General features: G+C 40.9%; 1 protein-coding gene across 1 annotated transcript in view; it reads left to right on the top strand.

Annotated features, from left to right (window-relative positions):
* The first annotated feature begins 987 nt into the window (after positions 1-987).
* The window catches only part of Wdr59 (WD repeat domain 59), a 78,104-nt gene continuing 64,160 nt past the window's right edge, over positions 988-14,931 (top strand). Inside the window, exon 1 of the mRNA XM_076838562.1 lies at positions 988-1,084. Coding sequence (XP_076694677.1) covers positions 1,031-1,084 — 54 coding nt within the window. The 5' untranslated portion in view covers positions 988-1,030. The remainder of the gene's footprint in view (positions 1,085-14,931) is intronic.

Raw genomic sequence — 14,931 nt, 5'->3', positions numbered from 1 at the left:
ACCACCCCAGCCCCCATTTTGTATTTTTTGTTTTGAGACAGGGGCTCGCTAAGTTGCTGAGGCTGGCTTTGAACTTGCGATCCTCCTGTCTTAGCCTCCTGAGGCTAACAATTCATTTTATTTTCTAATTTGTTCTAATTAGACAGTAGACATACTGTACACAAATGGAGCATAACTCCTCATTCCTCTGGCTGTACATGGTGCATGGTCACTCCAGTAGTGTAATCATACACGTACACAAGGTAATAAGGTCTTTCTCATTCTACAGTCCTTCCTATCCCCACAGCTCCGCCCCTCACCTCTACACAACCCGAAGTTCCTTCATTCTTCCCCATAATAATACATTTTAAATGAATAATAACTTTATTTTCCAAGACTAAATATGTTAGCTAAAAGTATGGCAAACCTTTTGTTTTGTTCCATGAAGCCTCCAAAAAACTCCACTGTGCACTGGTGCGGTAAGACTATGAAAATTGTTTTTCCTTCAGAGACCCCCAGAAAAGGTCTTGAAGACCCTGCTGTAGTTTTTGAAACAATAAATCACGCATTCAGTCTTCTCAAAACCTTAATGACAGGCATCAGAAAAAAACCGGTATCTTCGGTTTGTACTAATGTTGGGTATTGGTTTGTAGACTGGATCTGGGAGAATGCCCCAAGCACCAGCGAGAAAAGTGGTAAAACCAAGCAGCTCCTCTGCCTGGGTTACGCGCGCTGCTCTCGACCTTGGACTACAATTCCCGGCAGGGCTCGCGGCAGGGGCGTGTCCTAAGCCTCGGCCGGGGGGCTTGGGTGACGCAAGCTGATGACGGAAACGAGTGGGGTGTGCTTATTTTGGGCAGCTTGGTGCCACAATTGGAGGAGACGGAAGAAGGGGCGGAGCCTGTGTTTGGGTCAGCCAATGGTTTGCCATTAGGCGGAAGAGGGGAACGGGGCGTGGCCAGGCCGACTAGTAGGCAGCGTGGGATTTGGGGGAAGAGGGTTTAGAGTGTGGGGGTGTCTGTTTTGCGTCCACCGTGGCTGGGAGAGGGAGATGGCAGCTCGATGGAGCAGCGAGAATGTGGTGGTGGAGTTCCGCGATTCCCAGGTGATCTGGCGGGTGGCTAATGGAGCCGTCTGGGCATGCGCCCTCCTGGGTTCCCTTCCCCCACACTGCTGCACCTGCGGAGACCCCTGGCCCTGTCGGGGGAGATGGGCTGCGGGGTGCTCTGGAGCTGTCAGACTCGAGCGGGCGAGGGGAGACTTGATGACCGTTGCGGGCGGTTGGGATGGGCACTGACGGGATTCCCCGCGGGCTTCTGGCGAGTGGGGACTGCCTTGGGACACTGAGGCTGAGATTGCGCGCGAGTGAGTGGGAGACTTCCCACGCGCAGGGTGGTTTGCTAGGAGGTGTCGGCTTCCCTGGTCCAGGGCCTCTCTCGGTGACTTCGGCCAAGTTGCAGAACTTCTCTGAGCCTCAGCTGCGCAGACTTAGCCCTGCCTCACAGTACTTTGGGGTGGATTCGATGAAATACTGCTTGTAAAGTGCATGCTCTAGTAACGGAAAATAGCGTGTAGTGGACAGAAGTGTACACACTACACGTATTGCTCGGGTTCACGAATCTTTACACAGTCTTTACGTGGTCATTACCCGTTGCACCGACAGTTTTCTTACCTGTAGAAGGGATCATCATATTTACCTCACAGGGTGGGCGTGAGGATTTTATGGGTTGCACCTTTAGAAAGTGTGGCAGAGTGACAGGCACATGGCAAGCCTCAAGAGACGTCAGCACTTACTGAGGAGTTTTACTACTATTCTATAACGTGCCTTCTATATGCCAAGTCTTGTGCTAAGTGGTTAATCTATATATGTGTCATCCCTTTATTCCAAAAAGGAGAGCTGATGCCTGTTTGGCTAAGGCTTCGCAAAATATGGCAGATGCCATTGAAATTTGGACCCAGGCTCTAACCACAGGGCTTCTGTTCAGCTTATTATACCATTTTCCCTCATAGTAAGTAGCTCAGAACCTGAACTACCTCCATAAGTATCATGATCCCCTTCCCTAGCACTAAGAGCCACTCTTGGTGATTCTTTCCGCTTATTCAGTATTTATTGGATACCTTCTGTCTGCCAGAATTTTTTTCACTCATTTATTCAACAAGGATTGGTTTATGGAGTGCCTATTAGTTGCCCGCTGTGCCAGACTCTATGTTAGTTTACATTGAGTTATATCTGGATTACAGTAAGTGGGTGGTGTGTTTTCTTTCTAAAATTTTATCTGTCTTTTGCCATAAAGATTAATGCATGGAGGAGCCACCCACCATTTCTGTTCTGCACTGCCGTCTGATAAGCAGCCCCCATGGAGAATTTGACCATTATTGGGGTTTGGATTAAGGGATCTTGAAGCACTTTGCAGTGTCAGCAAAATATCTTTGTGAGGCCTGCTCTCCCAAGTGAGGTGCCAAATTCCTAGAGAAAAAGAGCCATATTGCTGTTACCCTTCTTGTTAATTGCTTCCACTGGGGACTAGGACAGAGTAGAATCATATGGAGAGTGTCTGAGCCTGCTAATTTGGAAGATACTAATCTGCAAACCCTTTAATTCTCACAGAAACCCAGGTAGTCTCACCCCTCCTTAATAGAGATGTAATTCAGGAGACCTGCAGAGAGGGTGCTGACATATATATTAGAATGCTATGAAGTAGAAGCAAATAATTAAACCTAAACAGCAGTTGTCATAGGAAGAGAACAAAGTAAATTGGGTAATTTTAATTGCCTTATGGGAGTTTCTGTTTTTCTGATTTTTCTGTTTAGTTGAAAGGGTACATCTGTACTGTGAATTAGCATGGTGTTGTGGTTGGATTGGGAGGGACAGGACCCATTTTATAAATTATTTCAACAACTTAGTGCTGTGGCTGTGGCTCAGTGGTAGAGTGCTTGCCTAGCATGTGTGAGGCACTGGGTTCGATCCTCAACACCACATATAAATAAATGAATAAAATAAAGCTCCAGTCATTTAAAAATATTTTAAAAAAATAATTTAAAAAAAAAAAAGACTGTGTCTTGTTAAGTTGCCCAGACTGGCTTTGGATTTGTGATCCTCTGGCCTCAGCCTCCCAAATTGCTGGGATTACAGGTGTGGGCCACCAGGTGTGCACCACGAAGCCTGGTAGTTATTGCCATTTTTCAGCAACCATTTTCATTTCTCTATATTGTAGTCTAGTCTTTCTGAGGCATTCTTATAATGAATTTTTTTTTTTCCCAGTACTGGGAATTGAACCCAGGAGCATTCTGCCTTTGAGCTACATCTTCAGCCCTGTCTTTTCTCTTGTTTTGTTTGAGACAGGGTATCATTAAGTTGTCCAGACTGGCCTGGTGTTTTGATCCCTCCTGCCTTAGCCTCTAGGGTTGCTGGGATTACAGGTAGGCATCCTTGTGCCTGGCTTAAAAATAATTTTTGAAAATTATAACTTTACATTTTTCAGCGGACAATCCCAGACCTAAAGATGGCACTGCACCAAGTAATGCCCAGTAATGATTTGTTTTTTTATTAGAGCAAAAAACAGTTTTTATCTTCCTGGATGAGTTGTACAGAAACTAACAAGTCACTAATCATCAGGGAATATTTTCTGCTGAGATGACTCATTTTCAATTTTGAGGAAGCAGGAAAAATTAAGAAAAAATATTAGAAGGTATGTTTATGAACATTGGGTATGGATATTCTTCTAAGGAGGATACAGAAACACAATCCATAAGTTAAATTGCATAAAGACAATGAAAAGCTTTGTTTTTTACATAAAACATATGTAACCAATACAGGATTAAAATCAAGAAAAAATTTCATACTTTTCTTAATCTTTAAGAAAGTGATAGCTCAACTTGAGAAATACACAAGACATAAGCAGGTATTTCATAGAAGAAACATGCATTTCCAATTAAACATGAAAATGTATTCACTTTCATCAGTCATCAGAAAAATACAAATTAACCTCCCAAATTATAGATCATTTCATATGTACCAGATAGGTAAAAAATTAATGGACAACAAGACTGATATGGGCAAAAAGTTTTGTTTTGATCACTGCTGGATCCATAGTGCCTGGCATACAGTAGATTTATCAATAAATATTTGTTGGAAGGATGAAGAATTTAAATGTCTGATAATATTGAGTGCTGATGAAGGTATGGACCAACTTATTAATCACTTCTTCTAGAAGTATACAATTTAACCACTTTGAGAAACAGCTTGACATTATCTGGTGAGGTTGAAGAATATGCTCATCTGAGAACCCAACAATTCTACTCATATGCAAATACCATCTTCACAGGATTATCATCTATAATTTAAAAAACTGGAAACAACCCAGATGTTTAATGACAGTGAGATAGATCAGTTGTGGCACGGTTGTACAATGGAATATTACCTCAGAGCAAAACAAGTAAACTACAACCTGTCCACCTGGATGAACTTCAGAATCAATGTGTGTGTGTGTGTGTGTGTGTGTGTGTGTGTGTGTGTCGGGGGTGGGGGGTGGGGCGGGGAAGCAAGTCACAAAAGAATTCACAGGACAGAATTCCATTTGTATAATGATCAAAAACAGTCACAGTAAAACAAAGTATTATGTATGTGTATAGTAAATCTATAGAGAAAACAAGAAAATTATCCAAAATTTAATGCAGTCATGAATTCTAAAGGATCTTAGGGAGAAATATATTCTGGGAAACACAGCATTCAGGCATTAAAAGTAACCAGAAGGGTCTATTCTGTAAGCCAAATGGAGAGTACATCTTTTTTTTTTTTTTTTTGGTGTGTGCTTGGGATCAAAGCCAGGACCTTATGTGTGCTAAGCATGCACTTTTCACTGAGCTATATCCCCTGCCCATATTATTCTGTACATGGTATCAGAATACTATATATATATATATATGAAATATGTTCCATAAAAAAGTTGTTTTAAGGAGAAAGATTTTAAAATGTCATTAGGACAGGTGCAGTGACACATGCCTGTAATCCCAACCTCCTGGGAATCTGACACAGGATTAGGACAATTCAAGGCCAGACTGGGCAATTTAAGGAGAACTTGTCTCAAAATAAAAAAATTAAGGAATGGGTATGTAGCTCAGAGATGAGTGTTTGCCCAGCATGTAAGAGTCCCTGGGTTCAATTGCTAGTATCACAAAAAAACAAATCAATCATTAAATTATCACATGAAACTCCATAAATTTGTGTAATTTTTATGATTTTATTTATCAGTTAAAAAATTTAAAAAAAATTTTTTTTAGTTGTAGATGGACCTAATACCTTTGTTTTATTTATTCATTCATTTTTATGTGGTGCTGAGGATCGAACCCTCACACATACTAAGTGAGTGCTCTACTGCTGAACCACAATCCCCGCCCCTATCATTTAAATTTATATATTTTTTTTGTACTGGGGATTGAACTCAAGGGTAGTTCACCACTGATCTATATCTCAGTCTTTTTTATTTTGAGGCAGTCTTGCTAAGTTACTAAGTATGAGTGTGATCCTCCTGCCTCAATTTCCCAATTGCTGGAATTATAGGTGTGCATCAACACACCTGGCAAATAAGGAAAAACTTAAAACAGTTCATGACACAACAACAAAAACAACAATTTAAAAAAACCCACTTTGATCCTTGGTTTCCTGGTTTTACTTAAAATTTGATTTGAAAACTACATAGCGATGGAGGAGCATAGTAGGTATATTCTTGGTTGAAGTGACTATTAAGATGCAAATGCTGGGCTGGGGTTGTAGCTCAGTGGTGGAGCACTTGTCTAGCACTCATGGCCTCATGTTTTTATTTTTACGTGGTGCTGGGTTTGATTCTCCGCACCACATAAAAATAAAGATATTGTGTCCATCTACAACGAAAAAAATATTTAAAAAAATGTGAATGCTGCGAATTTCTTGTTTTCTAGAAAGCACCATGACGATGCAGTCATGATGGGAGGGTGGAGCATAGCATAGTGTAGAGTTTAAGGATTTGGAGCTAGAGTGCTGGGTTAGGGCTCAGGTAGTGTCACCTGTCTGCCATGGGATTGTGGCTAACTTATTTCCTAAGCTTCAGTTTCTTCATCCACAAAACAAGGGTAATATAGTACCTGCCTGTGACAGGGGTTCCCCAGACCACCTCCAAGAGGATTCACAGTTGGATTTGCAGTTATGACTTATTATAGAGAAAGGATACAAAGTAAAAATTAAAGGAAAAATCTCATGGGGTGAGGAGTGGAGAAGATCAGGCATGAACTTCCCAGAGTCCTCACAGTGGAGTCACACAGGACATGCTTGATTCCTCCAGCATCCGACTGTAGCAACACACATGAAATGATGCCTACTGGGGAGATTCATTAGGGACTCAGTACCCAAGGTGTTGGGGGGGGTGGCGGGCTAGTAATACGCTGTTTAGCATATACCAAGATTCCAGACTCCCAGAAGGAAAGCAGGTGCTCTGTGGGCTTGTACCTACAGTTTAGGCATAGAGAGCCACTTTTATCAGTTAGGGATTGGTGTGAACACTTCCGTAATTCAGGATCAGGTTCTCAGACTTTAGCCAGCAGCTTCCCTGCAAGCAGGCCTTTGCAAGGACAGCACCCTCAGGCCTGCTGTGCCTACTCCTTCTCCACATTGCTGTACAGAGTTGCTATGAGAAACATCAATGCCAAGCAGTTAGCACAGTGCTCAGCATATATTAAGTGCTTGATTGATACATGTTATTATTATTATATTAAAAAACAGATCTAAGGAGGCAACAGATGTAGCCTGATAAAATAGACTTAAGGAGATGAGACTTTAGAAGATATCTCATCTCCTCTCTTATTTACAGATGAGGAACCTGAGCCTCACAAAGATGAAGCGTTTCATCTCCTGATACCCAGTGTGTGCCATTTTGGTTTGTGAGGAGATGAGGATGTTCCCATTTTAAAGGGGGAGGTTTCCCAAGCATCACGTCTCTTGTGGAATGTGTGAACCAGATCTTTGGTTAGGCAGTTTGTAGTAAGCATTAGACAAGGATGGCTCAAAAGCAATTTGGCAGCAGTGTCTGTCTCTCTAATTTACATAGAGATTGGATCTTGTCATTTGAAATGGTCTGATCCTTTTTATATCAGTGAGTGTCAGCTGTGGTGTAGGAGAACTGATAAATGCCTACAATTAGAGTCTTTGCTGAGGCCTATGACAAACTGATACTAGGGGAACTGACCCAGCTGGGATTTGCATTGATTGGATGTATAACCAGTTGCATAGTTTGGAAGGATGAACTGGCTAAGTGCTTTCTTTTCCTTTTTTTTTTTTTTTTAAATTTGAATGGCTCTTTTTAATTCAGCTGTTTTATATATATATATATATGTGTGTGTGTGTGTGTGTGTGTGTACCTACAACTAATATATATATATATATTAGTTGTAGGTAGACACAATATCTTTATTTCTTTATATGTGGTGCTAAGGATCGAACCCAGGGCCTCCCACATGCTAGGCAAGTGCTCTATCCCTTAGCCACAACCCCAGCCCCTCAGCTGGGTTTAAAAGAGGAAGAGTTGATTTGTTTCCTAGTCCCTTCAAATAAACAAACCCTAGATTTTATTCTAGAGATAACAAGTTCTCTATGGAGAGGTGTTATTTTGCATTGGATCAGGGTAGAAAGATACTCCTAGGAAACTGTGTAATGAATTCTTCCCAGAGAGATCGACTTTCCAACAGAACCATTTGTGTTTGTGCCAAAATTTAACTGTAAGTGCAAAAATGGATTTTGTAATGCAATCTATCTCTAAGTTCATGTCACTTGACTATTATAAAGTAAGTATCTGTGGGCTGGGGTGTAGCTCAGTGGTAGTGCACTTACCTAGCACATGTGAGGCACTGGGTTTGATAATCAGCACCACATTAAAAAATAAATAATTTTTTAAAAATTAAAAAAATAAAGTAAGTATCTGTTATTTTTTAAAAGATGAAAATGTTAAAGTGTGAGTTTTTTTGGTAATAGCTGTTTTGAGCTATCATTCACATACAGTTCATCTGTTTCAAATGTACAATTCTATGGGTTTTAGTTTATTCACTGAGTTTGCAACCATCATCACAGTCATTTTTAGAACATATTCATCACCCCAATGTGAAACCCTGTACCCTTTAGCCATTACTTTCTAGTCCGCTGGCACCCCAGCCCTAGGCAACAACCATTAATCTACTTTATGTCTTTGTAGATTTTCCTGAGTTTCATTTTAATGGACTCATATAATACATAGTCATTGTGATGGACTTCTTTTACTTAGTTGTTTCCAAGGTCTATCTATGTTGTAGTATGGATCAGAACGTTCTTCCTTTTCATAAGTCAGATCCATTGTTTGGATATACCACACTTCATATGCCCGTTTGTCAATTCTTGGACATTTACATTATTTCTACTTTTGGGGTATCAGGAATTATGCTTCTATGAATATTCACATTCAGGTTTTTGTGTCCCATAAACTTCATTGCCTTGTACTAGCAGACACTGCTGCACACCATGTGCTAAGCATTGAACTAATAAATTCACACTCAAGGAAATTGCAACCTAATGGAGGAGACGTATTAGGAAATAGACAATATTGTAGATCGTAAGTGCTATGTAAAGAAAAGTCCTGGATATTGTGGAAGCACAGAAGAAACTGCTAACCCATGCTGGGTGTCAGCAGAGATGGTCCATGAAAACCTTAGAAGAGTCTGAACTAATTATCAAAAGATAAGGAATTGATCAGGTAAAGAATGGAGGGGCAGAACTGAATGGTTCTCGAAGTGTCTGGAAGGGTTTGAGATGAGGAGCTTCCATTTGATTTCAGTCAAAGTAAAAAGCCAACAGAGTTTTTTTTGTTGTTGTTGTTGTTGTTGTTTGTTTATTTTGGGGGGCAATGAATTGATGTAATTAGAACTCTGTGTTTAGAAGGTTTAGCATTAGAACAGAAAAAGAAAGGGGATGGTAAAAGGACAGTTTGGAAATTGTTGCTGTAGACCAAGCCCTAGGCAGTGGCCAATGGGAGTAGAGAGAGAAGGGACCTGGAATGCCTTTGAAAAATATTTTTAGATTATAAAATAACATGTATGTGTAAATAATATAAAAATATAGACTCGTGTAGAAAAATAAAATTAAAAACCTGTAGTAACAACTACCTTTAAAAATTAAAAAAATAAATTATATTATAAATTGACAATTGATAATTCTGTATATTAATGGGGTATAAAATGATATTATGATTTATGGATACAGTGTGGAATAATTAAATTAATTAATGTTTCTGGGAACAAGTACCTTTTAAACACTTTGATATACTTTTTGTGTTTTTCTTATGAATATATTTACAAGTAGGCAATTTAAATTTTAGTCTGTAGTCAGGTATAAACTGCTACTTTTATTTATTTCTATAACCTAATGTAAACTGCAGCAAACTAGTCTTCTATAGGCTGGTAGGAAAGTTACTGCACAGGATCTCTTTCTTTCTTTGGTACCAGGGGCATGCTTAACCACTGAGCAACACTCCCAGCCCCTTTTTATTTTTTAACTTTTTAAATTTAATTTTTTAACTTTGAGACAGGGTCTTACTAAGTTGCTAAGAGTCTCGATAAATTGCTGAGGCTGGCCTCAAACTTACAATCCTCCTTCCTCAGTCTCCCAAGTCACTGGGATTATAGGTGTACACTACTAGACCCAGCCAAGTTCCCTTTCATGCAGTGGGATCAAAGAAGCATTTCTCAGCCCTTCCCCATCTGGTGCACTGAGTGTGGTGAGGACGGGGATGGAGGTGGGGGACATAGAGGGAGTGGGTGGTAGTGGTGGTGGTGAGAACCTGGGAGCAATGGGGTGTCGGGGGGTAGACTTCTGTCCCCACGAAGCACCTTTTCTCTGGTCAGGTTTCCATTTCCTCTGCTCAAACACTTACTTCTGTCCATTCCCCTTTAAGACAGCCTAGCATAACCCTCTTAATGTGCTCCTACAAATAAAATGGTAACTTGTTTTTTTCCTAGGGTAGGAATGGGGAAAATCAGTTAGGTGGTTCTGGGGTGGTGGTAGATTTTCCTTTTTTAAAATAATTTCCCCTAATATGGTGAGTTATGATACTCTGCAGTTTTGGCTGATGCATTTTTTTTGTGTGTGTCATTAAAGCATTAGAAATGCTTCTGGAATATTCCATCGTATAAGATATATGTGATGTACTTGTAGATAACATGAAATAAGCTGCTTTGTGCATAAAATGCTGTATTTCTGATAGATTTTGGAGGTGAATCTACTGGGTTAAAGGACATAAATTTTTTGAATTATTGTCAGATCATGCGTTGTTAGTGTTCTGTCACTGCATATCACAAGTTTAGCACCTTCAAACTACACTACTTACTAGCTCACAGTTCTGTAGGTCAGAAGTCCAGGCACTGCATGACTCACTCTCTTTGTTCAATGTCTCTCAGACCAAATCAAGGCATCAACCAGCTGTGTTCTCACCTGGAGGCTACACTTAGGAAGAATCCACTTCCAGGCTCCTTCAGTTTGCTGGAAAATCATGATTTGAGGGGTGGTAGGATTGAGACTTCTGTTCTCCTCTGGTTGTTATGTATAGGCTGGTTGCTGTCAGCTCCTAGAGGCCTTTCAGGCCTTGCTGTGTGACCACTCCCACTTCTGCAGCCAGCAGTGAGCGGCCCCCTCCCTTCCCATTTCTGACTTCCAGACCTAAGTTTAAATGACTGATGAGATTAGGTCTCTCAGTCTTCCCTTCCTTCTCAGAGCTTTGCATTAGCCCAACTAGAAAGTCTGTACTTATTAAACAATAGCTCCCTTTTCTGGGTTTCTTCATCTTGCCCCTGGTGACTGCCAGTCTGTTTTCTGTTTCTATGAACTTGTCTGTTTTAGTTGGATTCATACAATATTTGTCTTTAAATTTTTTTTTTTTTTTTTTTTTTTGCAGTGCTGGGAATTTAACCCAGGGCCTTATGCATGCTAGGCAAGTCCTCTACCACTGAGCTGCATCCTCAGCTCTTTTTAAAATTTTATTTTGAAATGGGGTCTTGCTGAGTTGCAAGTGCTGGCCTTGAATAACATTTAAAACTGTCCTGCCTCAGCCTTAAAGGCATGTGCCACAATGCCTAACATGTTTGTCTTTTTTGGTTTTGCCTGTTTCACTTTGCATGTTTTAGGATTCATCCATTGTGTAGTATGCATCAGACTTTCCTTCCTTTTTAAGACTGAATAATATTCTATTGTATATTATACCACACTTTATTTTTACCCACATTCATCCATCTTGAACGTTTGGGTTGTTACAGGTCTATTTTGAGGTCAGCTGATTTGTGACCTTAATTTATACTTCTACAATCCCTTCGCAGCAGTACCTAGATTGTGTTTTATTAGCACCGAAGAGCAGAGAGGAGATGTGTGTACACCAAGGGCCCAGCATCCTGGGGGCCATGTTAGGATTCTGCCTATCATATTCCCTCTGGAAAGATCACACTGGACCTTTGTTCACTGCACAGCACTGAGGTAGTGATCTCCTCCCAAGTAGAGACTGCTGTACACATCTTGTAGACCACATTGTGCTCTGTGAAACTGGTTTGTTCCTGGCAGAGGCATGCAAGAGGATGAGAGTTTTTTAAGGATTTTAGATTTCTGGAGCCCAGCCAGTGTGCAAGAACAAAAATTACGCTTCAAAAGTGAAAACAATATGATCTGGACAATATAGACACCCTGTCAACTGTACAGTCAAAAATGTCTAGATTTGCAAAGGAACAGGAACAATCCACCTGTGTCAAAAGAAAGCAGATAATAGGAACTGATGAGGAGATACCTTGGATGTTAGATTTCAAGTACAAAGATTATATATCAACAACTATTGTGGAGAAATTTAAGGTCTTGTTGCAAATGCTGGACGGTTTGTTTTTCGAGATGAGGGGAAACCCTGAAAAATGACCTAAAGGAAATGCTAGTAAAAAGTGAGATATCTGAAACAAAAGATACAAAGCACTGTGGTAGCAGGGAAGAGTGGCAGGAAGCGAAAGATTTAGCTTCACCAAAAACACAGTTGAGGGAACAAGAAGAAAAAAATTGTAAATTTGCTGAGTGTACTGAAAACTTATCTTTTAGAAACGAGGAAATAGACAAGCCGATTTGTAAATGGGACAAAGCCAAGATGTCCACTAGCAATCAAGGGAAGGAATTATCCCAGAATGAGCCCCAAAGTTACCAAGCCATTGGAGGGATGGCAGAAGCCTCAGATATGAATGATGACACATGTAGAAATGGCAGTCACCACATACAACTGCCCGACAAAGAGAAGCCAAAGCATAGGGAGGGTGGAGCAGTAAAAGCAATGGAAGAAGAAAACCTCCAGAGCCTCAGTAACAAAGAGAAGACTGTCAAAGCATCAAGAGAAGAAGAAACTCTGATGGATGAAGGAGCCGTGTTCACCCTGCCTGCAGACCCTCTGGCATCAGCCACCTTGGAAGTCAGTAAGCAGTGGGGCGACATCTTCAACATTTTGAGAGAAAATGGCTTTGAACCTGAGTTTCAGTGTGAGGTCCATTTCACATTTAAATGTGATGATGAGATGAAGACATTTTCAAACCTGCAAAGTTTACGACAATTTACCAGCCAAAAACCTGTCATAGGAGAATTACTGAACCCTGTACTCCGACAGAAGGAAGAACCAAATCTAGAAGGAGGATATGGGATCCCCGTAAAAGGGGGTAACGCTCTAGTAAATTCAAAACATGAAGCTGGAGGAACAGCAAGTGATGGCTTGCATTTCTTATTCACCAAAGAGGTAAAAGTCACTGCGCCAGAAGTGAAGAACTTAGAGACTTGGGAGGAAGAGTTTTCGGAGTGGAAGGATAAAGGAATCCCTACCTTTGAAGTGATAGGAGAAGACTCAGAGACCCACAAGGAAGACATCTTTTATGTGAGGGCAGAAGAGGAAGAAGGGGCAGAGGAGATGGAAGGAGATGGAAGAAGAGGAGACCTCTGGGGAAGAGGAGGAGTGCTGGGAGGAGGAGGAGTGGTGGGAGGAGGAGGAGGAGGAGTGGTGGGGGAGGAGGAGGAGTGGTGGGAGGAGGAGGAGTGGTGGGAGGAGGAGGAGGAGGAGTGGTGGGGAGAGGAAGAGGAGTGGTGGGAGGAAGAGGAGGAGGGAGAAGATGACTCAATGTTATGTGAGAAACGGGACTCAACCTGTCGCTTTGTTCCTGCGACAAGTGTGTTGGGAAAGATGGGAGCTGATGAAGAGATTATGGTGTTCAGTACAAACATCCAAAGGGGCAGACCTAATCCAGGAAATGGAAACAAACTACAGAACAACTGTGATCAGTGTCCTCAGAGAGATGGGAGAAGAGATTGGAAAAATTAAAAAATGCCTTCCAGATATCTTGGAAACTAAGAAAAATTCAATAGATGATCTGAGGAGTAGAATAGACATCCTTGAAGAAAGACTTTGCAATCTAGATGATGAAACGGCACAATTCTCTAGGGATATCATACACATTGTGGCCAATCAGATAATAAATTAATGCTAAGGGAGAGGGAAGATAGATTAAAAAGTGCCAACATCCATTTGATAGGAATCTCAGAAAAAGAGAGTGAAAAATGAAGCAGAGGACATTCTGCAGGAAATAATTGAAGAAAATTTTTCAGAGCTTTGGGATTCTAGTCTTGGGATAGTGAGTGCTCACCAGATCCCCAGCATGATTGACAAAAACAGACTCACTCCGAGACACATCTTGGTAAAGTTTTTGAATTGTAGTGATAGAGAAAATCCTAAAGGCTTCTAGGAAGAAAAAAGAAAAAACCTACAGAGAGTTTTCGCCCAGAATCCTGTATCCAGCCAAATTGGCATTTGATTTCCAGGGTAAAACAAAGATATTTTTTGATATGGAAGAATTTAGGAAGTTTATTTCTTGTGTACCCACTTTGAAAGAATTATTGGAGAAAACATCATAGGTGGCTGCAACTTACACTCTCCTCACCCCAACATAGATCTAGAAAATTGACAAATCATGTCTGTCCAGAAGAGTGGGAGCTAACTGGGGATGAGGGGAAAGGAGTGGTCTTAACCCAGATGTTAGGAAGGTTAAAGGGCATATTTTAAAAATTTAATGATAGTCATTGTAGTTTCCCTAGGGTGAGATTCTGTATTACTGAGGGGGGAGGAAGGAATCTGTCCAAGGAACAGATGGGGAAAGTAACAGAAATGTACAGGGGAAAGGTGGCAGGGTAAAGTAGAGAAGAAAAAGTGCAACTGCTGAATGTATGGGGAAGAATATTTCATAATTTTATCATGTATCAGTGAATCTGCTTTTTCCATTTGAATATACTCATCTTGCTATTAAAAGTTTTTCCTTTTCCAAAAAAAAAAAAAAAATAGTTCACACTGCCCTCGCGGGAGAAACTATCCTGTCTTTTTTCAAAACATTCATCTAGAAGCTGCACAGAAGAGTTCTGGAAGTGGCACCTTGTTTCATGGCCTGTCTTTCCAGCTGGGCCTTTCTCTGCTCATGACTCTAGTACAATATGAAGGTCGCACTTTTGAGCCTCCAGTAGAGCACTCTGGCTTTTTGTCCCCAGTGTTACCTTTGACGTTTCTCGAGGATGGACAAGTGTGTGAAACCCAGTAGTAAGGCCAGTGAGGGGAAGGGAGAGAATTTCTGCTTGCCATTTGTGTTTGTGACAGCATGTACAAAATGGATTCTCTTGATATTCTCTCAGAAATATCAAGACTTAGAACGTTTAATAACTAAACAACGGCACAAATAATTCGCATTAATGACATGCAAATGCAGCAGCAGTTGAACTTGTCCCAATAAGAGAATTTAGGACCGTAACTGCCAGGATTCAAATCAGCCTCCTGTTTCAGCTTAGATGCAGATTCACTGGACTCAGCACCATCTTTTGGGAATTAGGCTTTGGATCCTGCGGTGTTGGTGCTCAGAAGG

This window comes from Callospermophilus lateralis, chromosome 18, assembly GCF_048772815.1.
Source record: "Callospermophilus lateralis isolate mCalLat2 chromosome 18, mCalLat2.hap1, whole genome shotgun sequence".
NCBI lineage: Eukaryota > Metazoa > Chordata > Mammalia > Rodentia > Sciuridae > Callospermophilus > Callospermophilus lateralis.
The sequence above is the reverse complement of the archived record's forward strand: the minus strand, read 5'-3'. Positions and strand labels throughout refer to the sequence as shown.